At 40.8% G+C, this 24,078-nt stretch overlaps 1 protein-coding gene across 1 annotated transcript in view; it reads right to left on the bottom strand.

Annotated features, from left to right (window-relative positions):
- CNTNAP4 (contactin associated protein family member 4) overlaps positions 1-24,078 on the bottom strand; it is a 273,276-nt gene that overhangs the window by 205,249 nt on the left and 43,949 nt on the right. The window contains 1 exon segment of the mRNA XM_052655607.1: positions 23,271-23,381. Coding sequence (XP_052511567.1) covers positions 23,271-23,381 — 111 coding nt within the window.

The following is a 24,078-nucleotide window of genomic DNA, read 5'->3' as shown; positions in this document are numbered from 1 at the left end:
TGCAGGTTGGTCGGGACGTGCCTTGTCACGACATTGTGATATTCTTCCTCTCACCCCTGGTGTGACACTTTGCCCACACCCACCGCTTCATGCCCTAATTTCCACATCCATTCTTGGCTCCCCTCACATGCCATCTGGGGCTGATGTGGGGACTGTCAGACCACCAGCTCTGCAGTGCAGCAGCATGGTGATCCAGTGACTCCTCTGGGGGCAGGCAGTCTCCTCTTTAAGCACCCACTCTGAGCACCCTTTCATATTCAGGCACCTGAGTGTGAATGAAGGGTTCTGTCAAACTTCCTACTGTGGACTTAGTTTGAGGACAAGACATCATCAAACATGATCCTTCAGACTTACTTCCTCATGTCTCTTCCCTCTGTGGGGTATGGGGAAAAGGGATTCCTTTAGGCTGGTCATTTCCCCTTTCAAATTGTTTCTATTTTAGATCTAAAAGGTACCCACTTAAATTTGTTTCTTTCCCTTAGGCTGTAGGTGGCGTGTGCCTATCTGAGCTGGACAGGGAGATGAAGGACCAATGGAGAGGTCATGTCTATTTCCACTCCCCATATCACCTCACAGAAACAGCCACTGAACCAATTATTATTGTCATTAAAAATGCTTTTTATTTCATTCTTCATTACAGAAACTTATGTGCTCACCTTTGCCAACATGAACCAGTTTACTCTCATGCAGAAAAAAGCACAAAGTACTGCTCACTTTTTTGCACAACACAATAAAGACACTCCCCCCCACCCTCCTCCACCCGCAACTCCTACACTTCCCAGTGACATCAGTTTGGTAAAACTGTCACATTGAGACATGTTACTGTCAGCACACTCTCCTCTGTGAACAAGGCTTCCTGTGTCCACCCAGTGCCGCCTCGGTCCAGCTCCAGGGCGTCTTCCAACCTGCAAAGTGCATCAGACAATCCAGAGCACAAGGAGAAGTGCTGTCTCCCACACTTGCGGGTCACCACGGCTAACCAGATTCAAAGAGTCGAGTCCTTCACTTTCATACAAGTGAAAGGAAGATGAAAACTCAGAAGTCAAAGCAGTTGTAACACTGAAGAAAGCAGGGGTCTATTAGCATGTTCTCAAAATGTTTACTCCATATCCAGGACCACTGAAAAAAATACTGGTTGTGATAGTGTCTTTTTGAGAGAGAGAAATTTTGCGAACAGTTTATTCTATTTTGCTCCATGAGCATAATACTAATAATGAGATGGGGTTTTGCTATTAGAAGTGTAACTTGATGCACATCTTCTGTCTTCCTCTATTGCAGAAAAAGTTCATAACACTCACATCAGAAGACACTAAATTAGATTTGCTTTACCATCCATGTTCTCTATTTGCTGAGGTTTCATTCACCTTGTTTCCTTTGACTCTTTGAGAATATTTGAAAGACAATTTAAAATCTTTGTCTAGTAAGTCCAATGTCCACCTAGTGCTTGTCTTATTTAGATGCTTATATGAAATCACCATATTCAAATATTCACATATCCCAGCTTCCATGATTTAATCCTTGTACTAAGGTCATGATGACTCCTCATCCTCTGTCCATAGAATTCTCCAGGCAAGAATACTGGAGTGGGTAGGCATTCCCTTCTCCAGAGGATCTTCCCAACCCAAACCCTGATCTCCTGCATTGTAGGCAGATTCTTTACCATCTAAGTCACCAAGGAAGCCCTGTATTTATGATATTGTAAATTTATTAGATTTGTAGAAGAAATATAAGTAATAACACACAAATTAAGCAAAGATAGGTTAGTTAAGAGAAACTATACAGGCATGCCTCAGAGATACTGAGGAATAAAGACCACCACAATAAAGCAAATTATTGACTCACAGTAAAATGAGTCAAACAAATTTTCTGGTTTCCCAGTGCATATAAAAGTTATGCTTATACTCTACTGTGATCTACTAAGTATGCAAGAGCACATCTTTTAAAATATACATATTTAATTTAAAAAAGCTTTATCGCTAAAAAATAAACGTCACTGAGTCTTCACTGAGTCATAGTACTAACATCAAGGTCACTGACCACAAATCTCCATACCAATTATAATAACAACAAAAAAAGTTCGCAACATTGTGAGAACTACCAAAATGTGACACAGAAACACAAGGTGAGCAAACCTTCTTGAAAAATGGTAACAATAGACTTGGTTGACACAGAACTGCCACAAACCTTAAATCTGTAAAAACACAGTATCTTCAAAGCACAATAAAATGAGGTATGCCTGCACTCTGTGAGTTGTAGACAATTCACAAAATCTTACAGTTTAACTTGTGAAAAGTTTATAAGCATTTTTCATTCCTTTTTCCTTGAAACTACCCAATTATCTGCTCAATCACTCAGAATATTAGCTAGACTTTAGAAAGTACATTCAGAAATACCTATACATCCAAGGAGGTTGAAAATCTTAAGCAGGCAAAAAACAAGGTCATGACATTGCTTTAAATTTTATTTTTTATTGAGGAAAGCCTCAAAGTTGCATGACTTCAAAATAGAAAGGTTATTAAAATAACCTTGGCTAGAAATCCAAAAACTGCATTAGGGTAGTAGCAATGGAAACCCCTCTCCCCAAAAAAGAGTATGAGAAAGAATTTATCAAATTCAGGAGGAGGAATCAAGGGAGAAATAAGAGGTGATTCTAAGAATTTTAAGCCATGGTGATTAAGATAACCATCAGGAACCAGAAAAGAAAAATAATTACAAGCAGAAGCTGGTTTAGAGGTGATATATTCAATAAGTCCTACGTCAAGCTTTCTGGGGAAGACAGGCCTTCTAGCAGGCAGTTGGAAAATTCCAGCAAGCAGTTGAAAATACAAGATGGGAGATTGTTAGACATGTTTCTCCTCCAGCACAAATGTGGGAGGTGTCTGCACAGGCCTCCTCTTGCGGCCCTGGCAGTGGACCAGCTTACTCAGGGAGGGCACGCACAATGCCAAGGTCAAAGATGAGGCTTTGTAAAAACCCACATAAACATTCTCATTTTGGCATGGAGTCTCTGATCTCGTTTTTCGTTTTTATACAGTCAAGATATTTTTATATAGTCCATTAAGTCAGTTCTGTTTTATATAGCCAATTATCTTTCAATTGTATATGTGCCCCTTTTCTTCTCTGTTGTTAGTATCCAGATAGGAGAAAAACAACAAATATCAAACCATTGGATCTTAGGCTAGCTTTTGACTTAGACCTGTAAGGACCTAACAGTTCCCACTGAGGGAGAAAATCTCTGATATAAAGTTGTATTTGAGAAGAAACAGAGAAGTCCTAAATTAGTGTAAGTCTTCTACCACTTTTCTTGTGGAATTACATCTGCAGGGCTGCCTTCGGGTTACAGTGAAAAATCAAATGAGAATTTATGGGCGCAGATTTTAATTTACAGAACTATTAGACAGACAAACGCCTAACATATTAAGTGACGTCGTCGGTAAGATGCCAGAATAGGAAGTCTCTCACTCATATATACCCCCTTAGCAACGACAATCTCGCGGCCTTCCAAGGACAGAAGCGCCTGGGTGGGAGCTCTGGGATCCAGCGGCAGGCCCAGGGCCCAGGGACCCACCAGGAGACTTGCTGACGATGTCCCTGGAGGGAGGCCCACCGATTCTAACCCAAAAGGAGACTCTGAAACAGTCCTTGTAGCTCAGCCCCGGCCCTCCAAGCTGCGGTGGGGGAGGTCGGGCAGGAGATACACTCACCGCGCCCGACAGCAAGCTAGTCGCCCTCAGGGTGGCTGCAGATCATGAAGCAGCCCCGTGAGCTGGGCCCAGGCCCTCGCAGCTGCGGTCAGCTGCGGTCTGGCGAGGATACCCGCCAGTCCCTGGCCCTCAGTCTAACTGAGGGTTACAGACAGGGTCGCTGGGCGCAGCAGACAGGGAACAGCTCCGCCCACTCAGGGACGCGGAGGGCGGCACGCCCACCCGGAAGTGGCCCAGTGATTCAGCTCGGGTCCCTCTCAGACTTAGGCTGGGACCAACCTGCCTGCCCAGCAATCTGCCCAGTGATGCTCCTTCAACTGCACAGACACTAGTGCAAGGCTACATAGACCCCGAAAAAGCAGGCAAACACGAGACCACCAAAAGACAATAATAAACATCCAGTTCCCTGGTGGCTCAGATGGTAAAGCGTCTGTCTACAATGCGGGAGCCCTGGGTTCAATCCCTGGGTCAGGAAGATCCCCTGGAGAAGGAAATAGCAACCCACTCCAGTACTATTGCCTGGAAAATCCCACTTCACTTCAGTTCAGTCACTCAGTCGTGTCCGACTCTTTGCAACCCCATGAATCGCAGCAGGCCAGGCCTCCATGTCCATCACCAACTCCTGGAGTTCACTCACACTCACGTCCATCGAGTCCGTGATGCCATCCAGCCATCTCATCCTCGGTCGTCCCCTTCTCCTCCTGCCCCCAATCCTTCCCAGCATCAGAGTCTTTTCCAATGAGTCAACTCTTTGCATGAGGTGGCCAAAGTAACTAACCCCAAAGAAATGAAGGTCTCCCATCTAACAAAGAACTCAAAATAATCATCTTAAGGAAGTTCAAAGAAATACAAGAAACTCAGACAGGTAATAACATAATCAGGAAAACAATGTATGGATAAAATGAAAAGCTTGATTTTTTCCAAGCAGTATTTTGAGGAGACACAGCTCAGAACTTTCCACCCTGAGGACAAAGGTGGAAGATTTCACCCATCAGGTCCCCTCCTCTGTCGGTTGAGGTCAGTCTCGCAGGCAGGCAACAGTGCCTAGAGCCCCACCTCAGGATTTACAGTGCCCACTGGTTACTGTCACCCTGCTTATTTAACTTATATGCAGAGTACATCATAAGAAACGCTGGGCTGGAAGAAGCACAAGCTGGAATCAAGATTGCCAGGAGAAATATCAATAACCTCAGATGTGCAGATAACACCACCCTTATGGCAAAAAGTGAAGAACTAAAAATCCTTTTGATGAAAGTGAAAGAGAAGAGTGGAAAAGTGGGCTTAAAGCTCAACATTCAGAAACCTAAGATCATGGCATCACTTCATGGGAAATAGATGGGGAAACAGTGGAAACAGTAGCTGACTTTATTTTTGGGGGCTCCAAAATCACTGCAGATGATTGCAGCCATGAAATTAAAAGATGCTTACTCCTTGGAAGGAAAGTTATGACCAACCTAGATAGCATATTCAAAAGCAGAAACATGACTTTGCCAACTAAGGTCCGTCTAGTCAAGGCTATGGTTTTTCCAGTGGTCATGTATGGATGTATGTGAGTGTTGGACTGTGAAGAAAGCTGAGTGCCGAAGAATTCATGCTTTTGAACTGTGGTGTTGGAGAAGACTCCTGAGAGTCCCTTGGACTGCAAGGAGATCCAACCAGTCCATCCTAAAGGAGACCAGTCCTGGTGTTCATTGGAAGGACTGATACTGAAGCTGAAATTCCAATACTTTGGCCATCTCATGCAAAGAATTGATTTATTGGAAAAGACTTTGAAGCTGGGAGGGATTGAGGGCAGGAGGAAAAGGGGACGACAGAGGATGAGATGGATGGATAGCATCACCGACTCGGTGGACATGAGTGTGGGTAAACTCTGGGAGTTGGTGATGGACAGAGAGGCCTGGCGTGCTGCGATTCATGGGGTTGCAAAGAGTCGGACATGACTGAGTGACTGAACTGAACTGGTTCCCTGGGAGCAGAGCCTCCCCAGCATCAGGGGAGCTACAGGGCAGGAAGTGACAGGTCAGTGGGACTACAAGAGGAGACCCTGTTACACCTGTGGGAAGCTGAACTTGGTCCCAGTTGCAGAAGGAGGTGGAGCTGAGAAGATCTAAGTGTTGTCCCCATGTCCAATACAAAACAGCACATCTTTAATTATGATAGTCCCTAATATAAGTGAATACAAACTATGGCTTTCCATGTGTGAAATAGACAGCTAGTGGGAAGCTGCTGTATAACACAGGGAGCTCTGCCCCGTGCTCTGTGACAACACAGAGGAGTGGGATGGGGCGGGGGCAGTGGGAGGGAGGTGCAAGAAGGAGGGCATATATGTTTGGCTTATTCACATTGTTGTATGACAGAAACCAACACAACAATTTAAAGCAATTATCCTCCAATTAAAATTTGTTTCAAAAAAAAAAAAAATAGATGGCTTCCTATTGCTAGCTATTGTCACATTGCCACTCCATACTCTCCTAGGTAAGATGCTCAAGATATTTATGCATGCATCCGACAAGAAAGCTCCAGGCCCTGCTTTCACTGTTTTTCTGGTTGTGCAGCCCACCATGCTCTCAGAACACACATGCACTCCAGCTGAGAGGGTGCATTCTCACACTGAAGCCAAGCCCCCTTCATACATGTACGCTAATATTTTGTTTATAGCATTTCACATTTATATTCATGAGTGAAAGTGGCTTTTAATTTTTCTTCCCTGTTTGTCCTTGGCATGGCTTGGTATCAAGGTTATGCTGCTCCCATAGAATGAGTTGGGGAGTACTTTGACTTTTTTTCTGTCCTCTGGAAGAGAATGTGCAAGATTAGAGTTGTAGCTTCCTTAAAAGTGTCTGGAAGAATTCTCAGATGAATTCATTTTAGCCTGGAGTTTTCTCTGTTGGAGTGTGTGCATTATGGATTTACTATCTTTACCTGACAGAGAAATATTTTATTTCTTGGGGACAATTTTTCAGGTTGTGGTTTTCAAATAATGTTTTCAATTCATTTAAGTTTTCACAATTATTAGCAAGACACTTGTTAAAATATCCTCTTATTATGTTTTTGTCTTACAGTCTATACTACACATTTTATATTTCATTAATTAATGTACTTTTCTTTTATTCCTTTTCTTTTCCTTACTTTGGGCTTAATCTGTTGTTCTTTTTCTAATTTCTTGAAAACTAAAGAAGTAAGCAATGGATGGATCATAAATATTTAGCTTTCCTTCTTCTTTAATATGTGCAGTTAAGGCTGTCAATTTGATCTAAGTTGCACCTCACAATTCTGACCTATACTATTTTGTTATCATTGAGTTTAAGTGTTCCCTCATTTCCACTGAGATTTCTTTTTGAGAAGCATATTAATTAAATTCCACACCTTTCTGGGTTTTAAAGTATTTTTTAATTATTGATTTCTAGCTTAACTCAACTGTACCCAGGGCACCTACCCTGCATGATTTAAATCCTTTGAGGTTTGTTGAAGCATTTTTTATGGCCCAGAATAAATTTAAGTAAATATTCTAGGTACTCTGGATAAGAATGTATATTTTGCAGTTGTTGGAGGTTGAGGTTTATATATGCTACCCATTATATAAATATAAATTACATGCATAAATATTTTGTAAACTTCGTTAACTTTGTTGTTAAAATCTGTATTTCCACTGGTCTTTTGCATACTTCCTATATAAGCTACCAAGAAAGAGAGATATTGAAAACCTCTCACTATGTTTAGTGTTTCTTTTTTTTTTTCACCTATTATTTCTGTCCTGTTTTTTATGTTTTGAAGCTCTGTTATTTGGTGCTGAAAATGTCAGGCTCACTATATGGTATTTCTTTTCTCTCCAGGATCTTTGACCCTGAAGGCTTGGCTATCTTGGTTTCCCTCAGATATCACCAAGCAGTTAACACTTTATAGTTGGTTCACTGGTTTATAGAAATGCAGCTTTTAAGGGCTGTGACCCACCCTGCCCCCAGACCCTTATGTTGAAGCCATAAGCGCCCCCCCGCCCCACCATGTGATGATATTTGGTATCACCTTTCAGAGGCAGTTAGATTTAAATGAGGTCTTTAGAGTGGGACCCCCGTGATGGGATTAGCCACCTTATAAGGAAGACAGAGATATGTTTCTCTCCCTCCCCAAATACGCAAGCACCAAGGAAAGGCCATGTGAGCACACAGCAGGGAAGTGGCCGTTGCAAGGTACTAACAAGGAACAGAATCTGCTGACACCTTGATCTTGGACTTTTCAGCTTCCAGAACTGTGAGAAAAAGTCTGTTGTTTAAGCCGGCTAGTTTGTTGCATTTTATTATACTGTCTAAAGCTAGTGTTTAGACACTAGCTGTTCTAAATTATTCACACTGCCAGCCACCTTGCTAGCCTCAGTTCCCTTAATGGGAGGTAAGATAAAGCCTTAGGTAAAACTTTACCATCCAGAGTTTCCTGGGAGATTAGGCTGTGTGTGGGACTTCACTGGAAACTGCGCTCTCCTCCTTCCTATCGTGCTTCCTACACTCCCTCACTGTTTTCTCCTGGGAACCATCCCCTAATAAACCACTGGCACCTCAACCGTTGGTCCAAGGTGTAATTTTGGGAGAACTCAACCAAACACCACCCACTATTATTTCACTGTACCAAAATGTGAAATTTTCCTCCTCTACAGAGTGAAGAATATTAGATATACACAAAGAAGTGTGCTTTATGTATTAATAATAATTTTGAACTTTATGGATGCATTTTAAGTGACTAAATTTGAGCCCCTGTGTCAATTACAATAGGCTCATATTTATCACTTGAATTCCTATATTTTATAACAGTTGAAGACTACCTCCTAAGCCAGGCACATTCTGTGTCTTCTAATTGAGGGGACCTGGAAGGACAGTCTCCCTTAAGATTCTGCCCTTATCTTCTTATTGAAAAGCCATCAAAGTCACTCATTCACATGCTTTGAAGATCTCCATTATTAGAGTAAGTTAAAAGGAAAAGAGACATTGCCTACAGAATATTACAAATAAAAAAACTACATTGTCACTGGATTTAGAGATCCCCAAATTTGACTCCATACATTTACAGCGAAAAAAGAGAGGAAATAACATTTTCCCAAGGGCACTCACAATTTAGTACGATAACCTACTTTTTGTGATTCCAAAACCAGCATTTTTTATCTCTATAAATTACTTAGGAACATGGCACATTCACTGGGATTACATTATCAGGCTGATTTAGAGCTGAAAAAACTGTGCTACAGGACAGACCAGGACAGTAAAGGGTAAGATGGTGGGAGTACCAAGACACTGGCCAGAGGTCGGAGGATAGCAGAACATGTTCCTAAGTAAGGGTCAGAAGAGAGAGACCCCCAAAGTAAGGAAGAGCCAAGTGGTCAGGAGGACAATCACTTTTGGTGGTAAATCAAGTGAACTGAGAGAACAGAAGTGATTGCATATTAATCCCAGACATGACAGCAAGCCCTCTGATTCTTTAATGAATAGAGGACATAGGCTTATCAATAAATTAGATGTAAATATTCACTCATCTTTATTTCACCTTCTCAAAGCCAGTACACAAAACACAATCTATACAAATACATGACACACCACTGACCATAAAACTGATCTAGAATTTCATTTACCAAACCTTTATCAAAATGTTGGTATTATTTTAACTTCTTAAACCAACTTCCAGTTGCTAAATATTTTATATAAAACCACCAGAATACCCTAGTTCACAGATTTTGACTAAGGATGTATGAGAACATTTTATCTTTACTTCAAGCTAATAATGAACACATAAAATATAATTCTTTGACCCTGCTCTGTTCTAGAATTAACCAAGAATAAAAATACTCTTTCACCAGAGGGGTTTTGTGGAAGCCTGAGTTTTCTGAGATTACCTTTATAACAGTTAATGTATATATCTGGTCCCGTGAGGTTTGCTGAACTGAGGTTAATTGGCAGGACATGCTCTGAAACTGTTCAAATTCTGTTGGGACCACACTTTAGTAATTCTTGTGGTCACACCACAGCACTGTGATCATTTTCAATAAACCCCAAACCATTTCAGTATTATCCCTATTCTTCCAGAAGAAAACTAGAGAGTTTAAGCATAGAGATTAAATATATCTTCCATCTTTAAAAAAAAAAAGTAAGAAGTAGTAATGATTTAAACCCAGGAATGGTGAATCTATCCAGATAAGTCTAACACTGAAGTGTTCATCCCTCACCTAAAATGTTGTGACCCCCACAAGTACAAAGCAGAGAAGCAGAGCAGGAGGCTGAGGTTTGGGTGTGCTAGAGAGGAGCTTGTGTCCTGTGACCACAGAGGTGATGCGCAGGGATCTGAATCCTTGAGGGGTTTGTCAGGGCTAAGTGCTCTCATCCCAACACGAGGAACTGTAGATCTCCTAATCTCAGATCAGTTAGGGCAAGACAGAAAAACAGGGCAGAGCTAATGCAGAGCTGTATACTTACAGCCTGACTCAGCATGGAGCCCTGGGACCCCTGCAGTTCAGGGAACTCTTCGGTGCTAAGGGCTAACTCAGGCACATCTGTCCCGGGTGTGGGGCAAAGCAGTTGACACAAAAGCAAACAAACTGCTGATGTCTCTTGTTCTTTAACCACCTCTCCAAGAACACACCGTCCTCAATGTAGTCAATGCCCTACACTTGGTTGGTGAAGCTCACACGCCCCACCGCTGATCCTGGGGACAATCAGCACGTTTCAGACCTGCACCCACCTGGCCAATGAGGCTCTCCTTTCCTGAGGCTCGAGTTTTTTTCAGTCCCATACAGAATTTGTCTCTTATTCTTTTCCTCATAAGGTATTGGCTATCGAATATATTTTCATTTTAAATGTGAGCATTATAAATGATATTATGCAATATGCTTAACAGCAAGAAATATTCACCTCAACTGTCCTCAATCAACTGACATGCACCAGGCATACCTTGGGAACTTATCTAGGGATTTTAATGTAAGCATAATAGCTACATGCAAACAAGCACAATGATTTAGAGTACTATGAACTGCCAAATAATTCTGTATAGAATGTTGTCATTTTTCTCACTAGAGGTACATCCAGAATCAAGAGTTCCCTCTGTCCACTAACTAAATATGCTCATTTCTCTACAGATAGATGCTTGGTTTTAACATCAAACCCTGCAGGCATGAAGAAAGCATTGCTTTACAAGCATTTAGAGGAGAAGGGTTTAGCTGTGGACAAATAGACAATGGGAAAATAGAGACAAATATTCCACTTTCTAGCAAAAGAGGAAATATTTTGATCTTATAGAATAGATGAGAGAAAACTCACAGTATTTGTTGCGTATGGAAGCAACCTGCTGTACATACTCCTGTTTACATTCACACATACAAATATTCTATTTTTGCTCTGTACAACCACTTTATTTACTGCTTTTACAAGTGCATGCTCAGTCACTAAGTTGTGTCTGACTCTTTATGACCCCATTAACTGTAACCTGCCAGGCTCCTCTGTCCATGGGATTTTCCACACAAGAATACTGGAGCGGGTTGCCATTTCCTCTAGGGGATCCGCCTGACCCAGGAATCAAACCCATGTCTTTTGGATCTCTTGTATTGGCAGGTGGATTCTTGACCACTGAGCCACCTGGGAAGCCTTATACAAGCACGTCAGTTTGCTATAACCCATTTCCAAGGTTTCCCAAGTACATGAAAATAAAAACATTCATTTAGACTCTACTGCAACTTCAGAAACAGTTCTATACATATGACCTATTTACATCCTGTCCTAAGAACACACTTGGACCATTGAATGGCACACTACAACCTGCCTGAACCATACACTGATCATGGCAAAATTTTCAGGTGCCAAATGTATTAATAATTCAACCTACACTGAAACTGTAACAATGGGAATAGTATATAAGGGCAGAGAGATTGAATTCCATTACAAAGCCAATAAAGTAGTGATTAGTGTTGGTTTGTTTGTGTGGTTTAGGGTTAAGTTTGGATCACATGTCTCTGAGTTGTGAAATCTGTCAGGTTCAAATTGAGAAGCGTCTCCAGTGCAAAAGAAACATGGAGAAGACATCACTTCCTCAGGGCACTTGTACCAGCCTCCCAGGCTGCTATAACAAAGTATCACTAGGTGCACAGCTTTTAAGGAATAAAATTAACTCTCTCACAGCTTTGGAGGTTACAAGTCCAAAACAGGTGTCAGCAGGGCCATGCTCCCTCTGCAGGCTTCAGAGGAAAACCCTCCCCGCTGGAGTTTGCTGGCAATACTTTATTTCTTGGTTTGTAGCTATGTTGTCCCAATTTCTACTTCTGTCTTCTCAGGGACTTCTTCCCTCTGTCTCTGTGTCCCTGTATATCTCTTTTCTTTTAGAAGAACACCAGTCATTGGATTCTTGTTGCTGTTGTTCAGTTGCTAAATCATGTCTAACTCTTCGCAAGTGGTTCGATTTAGGGTTCAGCCTAATCCCAGTGGCTCAGTGGTGAAGAATCCACCTGCACTGCAGAATATTCAGAAGATACAGGTTTGATCCCTGGAGAAGGGTATGGCAACCCATTCAAGTATTCTTGCCTGAACAATCCCATGGACAGAGGAGCCTGGTGGGCTACAGTCCATGGGGTTGCAAAGAGTCGGGCACAACTGAGCAACTGAGCACGCACACGCACCAGTCCATTATGACCTGATCCTGATTACATCCACAAAGGCTCTAAGTCTAAAGGAGGTCACATTCATAGGAATCAGGGTTAAGAACTGAACACATTCTTTTGAAGGACACAGTTCAACTCACAATAGAATTAAGTGGCAAAATTAAATTAACAGACCTCAGTAAAAGTACATTTTTCTTCTTCCCTACTGGTAGAAATGGAATAATTCCATTTAATAGTAGTCTTTTTCTGACCTCCTTTCCCCATTACAGGGCCTAGTCATTATCACAGTGTTACTCAGAGCACTTTTTACTTATCTCATAGATGGACTGCTGTGGGTTGTTGAGCTTGATTTCTCATTCCTTACTTGTCTGTTCTTTAGCCCTAAGTTTTCCAGACTCCGTAGCAAAGAGGTCACTCCATCTGGGTTTCTAGGATATTAGGATCTTTATTAGCTGATTTAATTTATACATTACTTGCCGACTTAGCTGAACACCCTTCCATAGCCTGATTTAAAGACTACAAGGAATGTTGCCATACTAGTATAATATATACCCTTTAATAAATCACTCAAAATCTGACATTCCTTTGTGAGCACTTCATGTAATTAATAGGAAAAAAAAGAAAAACTAAATAAAAAAGAAAAAATGTAATCAAGTAGGCTGACAACCAGCAAAAGATAATTAAAATGATCCTGTTTTGTTTCTCTATTTCATTAACATGCAAATGAGATTCATGAAGTTTAATATTGTGTTTTACCAAGAGCCTTAGAAACGAATTAAGAATGAAGATGAGTCCTACTGATGGATATTCCTGATGAGTATATAAATTAATGAAAAAATATGATTTGATTCAACAAATAACATCATATATACATATATATACACACACACACAGAGAGGATGTGTATGATTTATTGAACCCCAACAAATGAAATAAAGATAAGTAATTACATTAAATTTTGCAACTCTTTTCATGGGCCAAATCCTATGAAATGTTTTATTAATCAAATGGAGTGGTGGTAAGTGTTAAACTGCTTTACTTTTAAAAAGAAGTACAAGATACAAACTTCATTCTAAGGTCAGTGTGGTGATGGCAGCATTCTCAAAGGAGGGACCATTGGCTCAGAATCTGGACCAACTCCCTTAGGGGCAAGGAAAGCCCACTTGCCTGTAGTAAGGGATTCAGAATGGAAAACAAGAGAAATAGTCCAGTGTGACAGTAACTTTCATTGTTCAGTTCAGTTCAGTCGCTCAGTCGTGTCCAACTCTTTGCAACCCTATGAATCGCAGCACGCCAGGCCTCCCTGTCCATTACCAACTGCCAGAGTTCACTCAGACTCACATCCATCGAGTCAGTAATGCCATCCAGCCATCTCATCCTCTGTCGCCCCCTTCTCCTCCTGACCTTAATCCCTCCCAGCATCAAAGTCTTTTCCAATGAGTCAACTCTTCGCATGAGGTGGCCAAAGTACTGGAGTTTCAGCTTCAGCATCATTCCTTCCAAAGAAATCCCAGGGCTGATCTCCTTCACAATGGACTGGTTGGATCTCCTTGCAGTCCAAGGGACTCTCAAGCATCTTCTCTAACACCACAGTTCAAAAGCATCAATTCTTCAGCGCTCAGCTTTCTTCACAGTCCAACTCTCACATCCATACATGACTACTGGAAAAACCATAGCCTTGACTAGACGGACCTTAGTCGGCAAAGTAATGTCTCTGCTTTTGAATGTGCTATTTAGGTTGGTCATAACTTTTCTTCCAAGGAGTAAGCGTCTTTTAATTTCATGGCTGCAATCACCATCTGCAGTGATTTTGGAGCCCAAAAAAGTAAAGTCTGACACTGTTTCCACTATTTCCCCATCTATTCCCATGATCTTTGTTTTCTGAATATTGAGCTTTAAGCCAACTTTTTCACTCTCCTCTTTCACTTTCATCAAGAGGCTTTTTAGCTCCTCTTCACTTTCTGCCATAAGGGTGGTGTCATCTGCATATCTGAGGTTATTGATATTTCTCCTGGCAATCTTGATTCCAGCTTGTGTTTTCTTCCATCCAGCGTTTCTCACGATGTACTCTGCATGTAAGTTAAATAAGCAGGGTGACAATATACAGCCTTGACGGACTCCTTTTCCTATTTGGAACCAGTCTGTTGTTCCATGTCCAGTTCTAACTGTTGCTTCCTGACCTGCATACAGATTTCTCAAGAGGCAGGTTAGGTGGTCTGGTATTCCCATCTCTTTCAGAATTTTCCACAGTTTATTGTGATCCACACAGTCAAAGGCGTTGGCATAGTCCATAAAGCAGAAATAGATGTTTTTCTGGAACTCTCTTGCTTTTTTCATGATTAAGCGGATGTTGGCAATTTGATCTCTGGTTCCTCTGCCTTTTCTAAAACCAGCTTGAACATCAGGAAGTTCACCGTTCACGTATTGCTGAAGCCTGGCTTGGAGAATTTTGAGCATTACTTTACTAGCATGTGAGATGAGTGCAATTGTGTGGTAGTTTGAGCATTCTTTGGCATTGCCTTTCTTTGGAATTAGAATGAAAACTGACCTTTTCTAGTCCTGTGGCCACTGCTGAGTTTTCCAAATTTGCTGGCATATTTAGTGCAGCACTTTCACAGCATCATCTTTCAGGATATGAAACAGCTCAACTGGAATTCCATCACCTCCACTAGCTTTGTTCATAGTGATGCTTTCTAAGGCCCACTTGACTTCACATTCCAGGATGTCTGGCTCTAGATGAGTGATCACACCATCGTGATTATCCGGGTCGTGGAGATCTTTTTTGTACAATTCTTTTGTGTATTCTTGCCACCTCTTCTTAATATCTTCTGCTTCTGTTAGTACTATGGGCAGGAATCCCTCGGAAGAAATGGAGTAGCCATCATGGTCAACAAAAGAGTCCGAAATGCAGTACTTGGATGCAATCTCAAAAAAGACAGAATGATCTCTGTTCATCTCCAAGGCAAACCATTCAATATCACGGTAATCCAAGTCTATGCCCCAACCAGTAACGCTGAAGAAGCTGAAGTTGAACGGTTCTATGAAGACCTACAAGACCTTTTAGAACTAACACACAAAAAAGATGTCCTTTTCATTATAGGGGACTGGAATACAAAAGTAGGAAGTCAAGAAACACCTGGAGTAACAGGCAAATTTGGCCTTGGAATGCGGAATGAAGCAGGGCAAAGACTAATAGAGTTTTGCCAAGAAAATGCACTCGTCATAGCAAACACCCTCTTCCAACAACACAAGAGAAGACTCTACACATGACATCACCAGATGGTCAACATCAAAATCAGATTGATTATATTCTTTGCAACCAAGATGGAGAAGCTCTATACAGTCAACAAAAACAAGACTGGGAGCTGACTGTGGCTCAGATCATGAACTCCTTATTACCAAATTCAGACTTAAATTGAAGAAAGTAGGGAAAACCACTAGACCATTCAGGTATGACCTAAATCAAATCCCTTATGATTATACAGTGGACGTGAGAAATAGATTTAAGGGCCTAGATCTGATAGATAGAGTGCCTGATGAACTATGGAATGAGGTTCGTGACATTGTACAGGAGACAGGGATCAAGACCATCACATGGAAAAGAAATGCAAAACAGCAAAATGGCTGTCTGGGGAGGCCTTACAAATAGCTGTGAAAAGAAGAGACACGAAAAGCAAAGGAGAAAAGGAAAGATATAAGCATCTGAATGCAGAATTCCAAAGAATAACTTTCACTATAAGGCAAATAAAAGTAACAGCAAGAATATCTACACGAAAGTATTCAAAGCCCACAGAGTTCTCCTTGTAAACAGAGTAATACAAGGATCTCAGTTATTACTTCCCAATGATAGTCTCACACTAAGAAACACACAAAGTTATGGCAATTGCACCCAATAAAAAAGAAACACACATAGAGGAATGTATCAAATATCCGATAACAATTTTTGAATAAACTCAAACTCACGCTGCAGTGTTAGGTATTTATAACACATATCATGTAGCAAAACACACAAACACACAATCTATTTGTTCTGTCCAGTGTTCAACGTACTCAAACATTAAACAATAGCACAAAGAATAAGATCAACCAGTAAACTTAGAAGAAGTGGCTGAGGACTTCCCTGTTGGTCCAGCAGTTAAAACTCCACCTGCCAATGCACGGGACACACTTTGTTCAGTCCCTGGTCCGGGAAGATTCCACATGCTGTGTGGCAACTAAGCCTGTGCACAAAAACTGCTGAGCCCGCGCTCTGCACCAAGAGAAGCCACCACAATGAGGAGCCTACATACTGCAACTAGAGAGATCCCGCTTTCTACAACCAGAGAAAGCCTGTATGCAGCAACAAAGGTCCAGCACGACCAGAACTAAATAATAATTAATTAATTTGTAAAACCCACAATATAAGAAGCCATTATATACCCACAGGGTTTCTATAGCTTAGTTGGTAAAGAATCTGCCTGCAATGCAGGAGACCCCAGTTCAACCCTTGGGTCGGGAAGATCCCCTGGAGAAGAGAATGGCTACCAACTCTAGTATTCTGGCTGGAGAATTCCAGGGACTGTTTAGTCCATGGGGTCGCAAAGAGTCGGACACAACTGAGCAACTTTCACTTTTACTATATACTCACTAGAATAACTAAAAGCTGAAAAAAAAGATGTGGCTGATACAGCATGTGAGAAGAGAATAAGAAATGACTGAATCACAGTTTTACTAATATATGATGTTGATGTCTTTTTTATGATTGTTAATAGTATTTTTTGGTTAGTATTGCTAATTCTTTTTCCATAAAATGCATGAGCAGATGGGTTTTGTCTTAGTATATAGGAAGGGGTAACAATGATACTCCGTCTTTAAGTCCATAGAGTTTTGAAATCCCCTTATTTCTACAGTAAGTTGCCATTTAATTATCTGCACTTTTCCTGAAACATACTCAAGCAATCGAACACAACCTACCTAAGAGATAGTCAACAACATGAACTAAGTATTCCTAAAGGAGCATGAAATCTTATTAACGTCCCATTCCTCCACAGAAGAGAAAAATCATGTCATTCACATTGAGAATTAAATAAATTGAGATATGACTATTTTTAAACAGCTAGCAACTTTTTTTATTGAAGGATAATTGCTTTACAGATTTTGTTGTTTTCTGTCAAACCTCAACATGAATCAGCCATAGGTATACATATATCCCCTCCCTTTTGACCCTCCCTCCCGTCTGCCGCCCTGTCTCACCCCTCTAGGTTGATACAGAGCCCCTGTTTGAGTTTCCTGAGCCACACAGCAAATTCCCGTTGGCTATCTATTTTACATATGGCAATGTAAGTTTCCCTGTTACTCTTTCCAACATCTCACCCTCTCTTCCCCTCTCTCACCATGTCCATAAGTCTATTCTCTATGTCTGCTTCTCCACTGCTGCCCTGTAAATAAATTCTTCAGTACCATTTTTCTAGATTCCATATATGTGCGTTAGACTGCAATATTTATCTTTCTCTTTCTGACTTACTTCACTCTATATAATATGTTCTAGGTTCATCCACCTCATTAGAACTGACTCAAAGGTGTTCCTGTTTATGGCTGAGTGATATTCCATTGTGTGTATGTACCACAACTTTTTTAGCCATCCATCTGTTGATGGACATCTAGGTTGCTTCCATATTCTAGCTATTGTAAATAGTGCTGCAATGAACAATGGGATACATACGTCTCTTTCAATTTTGGTTTCCCGAGGGTATATGCCTAGGAGTGGGATTGCTGGCTCATATGGTGCTTTTATTCCTAGTTTTTTAAGGAATCTCCATACCGTCTTCCACAGTGGTTGTATCAATTTACATTCCCACCAACAGTACAAGAGCGTTCCTTTTTCTCCACACCCTCTCCTGCATTTATTGTTTGTAGACTTTTTGATGATGGCCATTCTGACCAGTGTGACATGATATCTCACCAGTGTGAGGTGATATCTGACTGGTGTGAGGTGATAGTTTTGATTTGCATTTCTGTAATAATGAGCGATGTTGAGCATCTTTTTATGTATTTGTTAGCCATTTGTATGTCTTCCTCGGAGAAATGTCTGTTTAGGTCTTTTTCCCACTTTTTGCTTGGGTTGTTTGTTTTTCTGGTATTGAGTTGTATGAGCTGCTTGTATATTTTAGAAATTAATCTTTTGTCAGTTGTTTCATTTGCTATTATTTTCTCCCATTCTGAGGGTTGTCTTTTCACCTTGGTTATAGTTTCCTTCACTGTGCAAAAGCTTTTAAGTTTAATCACGTCTCACTTGTTTACTTTTGGTTTTATTTCCATTACTCTAGGAGGTGGGTCATAGAGGATCTTGCTTTGATTTATGTCATCAAGTGTTCTGCCTATGTTTTCCTCTAAGGGTTTTATAGTTTCTGGTCTTTCATTTAAGTCTTAAAACCATTTTGAGTGTGCCTTTGTGTATGGTGTTAGGAGGTGTTCTAATTTCATTCTTTTACAGGTAGGTCTAGTTTTCCCAGCACCGTTTATTGAAGAGGCTGTCTTTGCCCCCATTGTATATTCTTGCCTCCTTTGTCAAAAATAAGGTACCCAAAGGTGCCTGTGTTTATTTCTGGGCTTTCTATCTTGTTCCACTGGTCTATATTTCTGTTTTTGTGCCAGTACCATACTGTCTTGATGACTGTAGCTTTGTAGTATAATCCGAAGTCAGGAAAGTTGATTCCTCTAGTTTCATTCTTCTTTCTCAAGACTGCTTTGGCTCTCCAGGGTCTTTTGTGTTTCTATATGAAGTGTGAACTTTTCTGTTCTAGTTCTGTGAAAATTGTCATTGGTAATTTGATAGGATCTCATTGAAGCTGTAGATTGCATTTGGTAGTCTAGCCGTTTTCACAATATTGATTCTTCCTACCCAGGAACATGGAATATCTCTCCATCTGTTTATGTCATCTTTGATTTCTTTCATTAGTGTCTTATAATTTTCTGTGTACAGTTCTTTTTTTCTCCTTAGGTAAGTTTATTCCTAGATATTTAATTCTTTCTGTTGCAATGGTGAATGGGATTGATGCCTTAGTTTCTCTTTCTGATTTTTCATTGTTAGTATATAGAAATGCAAGTGATTTCTGTTCATTCATTTTGTATCCTGCAATTTTGCTAAATTCACTGAGTAGCTCTAGTAATTTTCTGATACTATCTTTAAGATTTTCTATGTACACTATCATGTCATCTGCAGTGAGGGCTTTATTTCTTCTTTTCCAATCTGGATTCCTTTAGTTTCTTTTTCTTCCCTGATTGCTGTAGCTAGGACTTCTAGAACTATGTTGAATAATAGTGGACACCCTATTAAATAATAGGACACTCTTAAATAAAGTGGACACCCTTGTCTTGTTCCTGATCTTAGGGGGAATGCTTTCATATATACCTAGCAACTTTTAAAATCACTTCTTACAAACTTCTTTCTTATCTTAAAACAGAGGATCAGTTACATTTTCATGGCTACTGTATACATAATGATTGTATATTGTTGTAGAAAAGTGTATTTTAGCATCAAGATGGAGGAGTAGGGAAACTCTGAACTCACCTCCTCCCATGTGTGCATCAAAATGAAACTACTTAGAGAGCTAACTATCTATGAGAATGACCTGGAGACAAGCAGAAAAGATTTTACATAACTAAAAGCATAAAGAAAAAGCAACAAGAAGACAGGCAGGAAGGACAGAGATGCAATTTAGTCGGGACCCCTCAGCCCAGGATCAGTGACCCACAAACACAAGGGAAATCATAGTCACAGAGGTCCTCCATGCTGGGAGCCAGCGTGAGGAATTCCACCCATGACAAGGTCGTGTGGCAGAGCTCTGATGGCAAGGCTAATCAGACCTCAGGTTTTCCCCCTGGAATTTCCTGAGCATCCAGCCCCCCCAAAAATAAGAATCTGCCTGCTTTTCCACTCTTCTAATATTCTCTGGAAAAAAGTCAAATCAGGGCTTTAGCCTTCTGCATTTGAAAGGGATGTTTCAGTTAAACCCCCTCTGATAACTCTCTAGCTTGCCTAATAGGTTCCCCTGGACCTTTTACAGCTTGTGAATTGCTTACAGCCCCCCAACTGCGAGAGGCACAAAGCTTAAAAGCATCTTAAAGATACAAAGCCTTTTCTAAAGAGTTAAAAATTATATTGGTAGAGGGTTTTCACTGTTGACTCAATGACTGCTGCCAGGCCTCCATATTCTTTATCTTTTAGGCACCTGGGAGGATGTTAATCAATGTAAACGGGATATGGAAAAAGATATATAGTAGTTTTGATGTTAGCAACACTAGACTTTTGAGTTAATTACTTCTTTTGATATATATCACGGCACTCCTCTTGTGTCCTTGCTATGTAAGAATGTAACTTTATTTAGTGCTTTCTGAGAGTGGCACCAGACTTTGGGAAGATCGACACAAATAAGTCTTCTGGTTGACAAACCCTTATCAGAAAAAAAGGCTGTAAAATGTTAATTGGCCCTTTTTGGCCAGAAGATGATGTAAATCACCTAAGACTTGTGTATACAATTAGGTATGCAGAGAGAAAAACCTGGTTTTGATAAGAGTCTGGACTGCTAACACTGCATAATTTTGTATTACCCATTGATCTCTATGTACAAAAAAAGGTATAAAAGGCCTTTCTAGACAACAGGGGAGGGAGCCAGTCGCTGGACTGGTTTCCCTCGTGTCTCCTCTTTACTCTAATTTCAGGCTGAATTCCCATCTGGAGCGGGGCGGCTCACCATGTCTACTTACTTGTCCTGGCTTTTAAGATCCACGCGAGGGGGAGCCCAAGGCGGGGCACCCCCCATATTCAAGTGGGCACTGGTGGCCCAATGTAGATGGTGCAAGCTCCTTGTCTGGAACGTTATTGGCCTTCCCCGTAAGCCAAGTTATTCAGCCTTCTTTCTCCACTTAATTTTCCTACTACACTATTTCTTCCTAATCTAATCTTACATTAATAAATAAATAAGTTTTTTCCTCGCCGACGCTGTCCCCACTTAGAATTCCCTGGATCCACTGGGGCTGGACCCCAGCATGCCATAAGGGGCATGGTGTCCAAGCCACGTATAGGGCTCTTGGCCCAGGAATCCTGCACAGAAAAGATGAGGCCCCAGAAGTCGAGCTTTGAAAAGTAACAGGGCATATGTTTGGAAGAGCCAGAGGGCTATGGACAACAGAGACTGCTCTCTTAAAGGATCTGTGCAAAATCTCACATATGCAAAGTCCCAGCGGAGAGGCAGTGGTTCGAAAGGCACCTGGGTCAGACTCGGTTAATGCCTTTGCAGAGCCTCCCACAGAGACAAGAGGCAGCTGAGACTCCCCTGGGTAATGAGACACTGGTGGCTATTTTTGGAATCTCCTTCTACTGAGCTGACACCAGCAGTGGCAAGTGCCATTTTGGAATCCTCTCCCTAGCCCATTAGTGCCAGGGAGCACCAGCATCCAGGCTTCCCAGGTGGCACAGTGGTAAAGAATCCACCTGCCAGTACAGGAGATGCAAGAGATGAGGGTTCAATCCCTGGGTCAGGAAGATCCCCTGGAGGAGGAAATGGCACCCCACTCCAGTATTCTTGCCTGGGAAATCCCATGGACAGAGGAGCCTGGCGGGCTACAGTGCATGGGGTCACAAAGAGTCAGACACGACTGAGCACATACGCATAATAACAACATCCACCAGTGGGTCCACAACACGCATGCACCTCAGGTCACACAGCCAGCCAGGTGGGGGTCAGCTCCCCCTGCCAGCTCACCCAAAAGTGGTGGGCCCAGCCACAACATGCCTCAACATCACTCATCACCAGGGAAATGCAAATAAAAACCACAATAAAGTATACCTCACACCTGTCAGAATGGCTATAATCCAAAAGGCAAGACATCACAACTATCAGTAACAAATGTTAGGGAAGATGCAGAGGAAAGGGAACCCTGGGGCACTGTTGGTGGAACTGTTAACTGGTGCAGCTACTATGGCAAGCAGCACTGAGGTTCCTCCAAAAATTAAAAACAGAGCTACCATAAAGTCCAGCAACTTCACTTCTGGGTATTTACCCCAAGAAAATAAAAGCATGAAAAAGATATATGCCCTCCTACGCTCACTGCGGCATTATTTACAATAGCCAAGTAAAGGAAACAACCAGTGTCCTCTGTAGATGAATCAGTGAAGAAGATGCATATATGCATATGCAATGGAGTATCTATTTTTCATTAAAAAGTGAAATCTTACCATTTGTGACAACTTAGATGAATCTAGAGGGCATTATGTTATGTGAAGTAAGTCAGACAAAGACAAAACTGTATGACTGCACTTATATCTGGAATCTATAAAACAAACAAAATGAAATCAGACCCACAGAGACAGAAAAGAAAGAGGTGGTTGCCACAGAAGGAACGGAAGGTGGAGGGAATGAGTAATATAGGCGAAGGGAATTAGGAGGTACAAAATTCCATTTATAAAATAAATAAGTCATAGGATATAATATACAGCATAGGGAATATGGTTAATAATACTGTAATATCTTAGTTACTAGACTTAACGTGGTGATCCTTCAAAGTGTATTTCAATGTCAAACCAATCTACTGTACACCCGAAACTAAAATTGTACCGTAAATCAACTATATTTCAATTAAAAATAAAAAATAAAAATTTTAAAGAAAAGTTTATTTTATAAGATACATTTTTAAAAATCACCAGATTGAAGCAATTCAATTCTTTGGATGCTAAAATGATGATGCAAGATTTTTAAATAGGTGCATCCCTTTGCCATTCCAGAACCAATCCCAAATGTCATGTACAACCCATCAGTTTCTGCCATTTGCTTATTTAGAAATTTACTTCCTTTTATAATTTACTTCCTTTTACAATGTATCACTTAACAATGATTTTACTAAAAGAGAATGGAAGATGAATGAGATTCATCATGAACCAATCAGAGCAGAAAAAGCAGACTTACCATCTCTTCGGTTTAGCCTTGCAAACCCAGGACCATGACTGCTGGAGAGCTCGGAAGAACTGCTGAATGATGCTTGAGGCAAGGTAGACACCAGGGGGTCATCACAATTATCTGCCAAAAGGAAAAATTCCACATTCAGGTTAGTAGCCTGCTGACAGCTTACTTGGATTCAATAGATAAAACAAGTAAAGAAAATAAAACAAATAAACCTAACAATATGCCCAGTGCTTATATATAGTAAACATTCAATAAGAGAAAAAAAATTTAAAGACAGGAGAATATGGAAATGAAGAAAGAAAACTACATAGAAATTACAAAATAGTCTTTTGAGGTAGAAACAGTTTACTTAAATAAGAAACAAAAATATCTCATCAGTATACCTAATTTACACAAATAAATGTATATTATTTAACTTTTTATTTACATTAAAATTAAGAACTTAGAGCTGTCAAAAGACAGGTGAAGTGAAGAGAAATATCACAGCATGAACAAAGTATTCGCAGAACAGTTTACAATTAGTGTTGCAAATGAAGGGAAACAAAACAAAAAAGGAGAAACAAAAACTCCTTTCAAATCAGTTAGAAAACACACTAGGAATAAATGACACAAAACCAGAACAGAGAGTTCACAGCACAGAACCACTTTAAAATGATGCTCAAACTCAAAGCGTAAATTAACACTACTATTAGATACTATTTTACAGAGGTTCCCTGGTGGTTCAGACCGTAAAGTGTCTGCCTGCAGTGCGGGAGACCTGAGTTTGATCCCTGGGTTGGGAAGATCCCCTGGAGAAGGAAATGGCAACTCA

This window comes from Budorcas taxicolor, chromosome 18 (assembly GCF_023091745.1).
Source record: "Budorcas taxicolor isolate Tak-1 chromosome 18, Takin1.1, whole genome shotgun sequence".
Classification (NCBI taxonomy): Eukaryota; Metazoa; Chordata; class Mammalia; order Artiodactyla; family Bovidae; genus Budorcas; species Budorcas taxicolor.
This window is presented reverse-complemented; position numbering and strand designations above follow the sequence as displayed.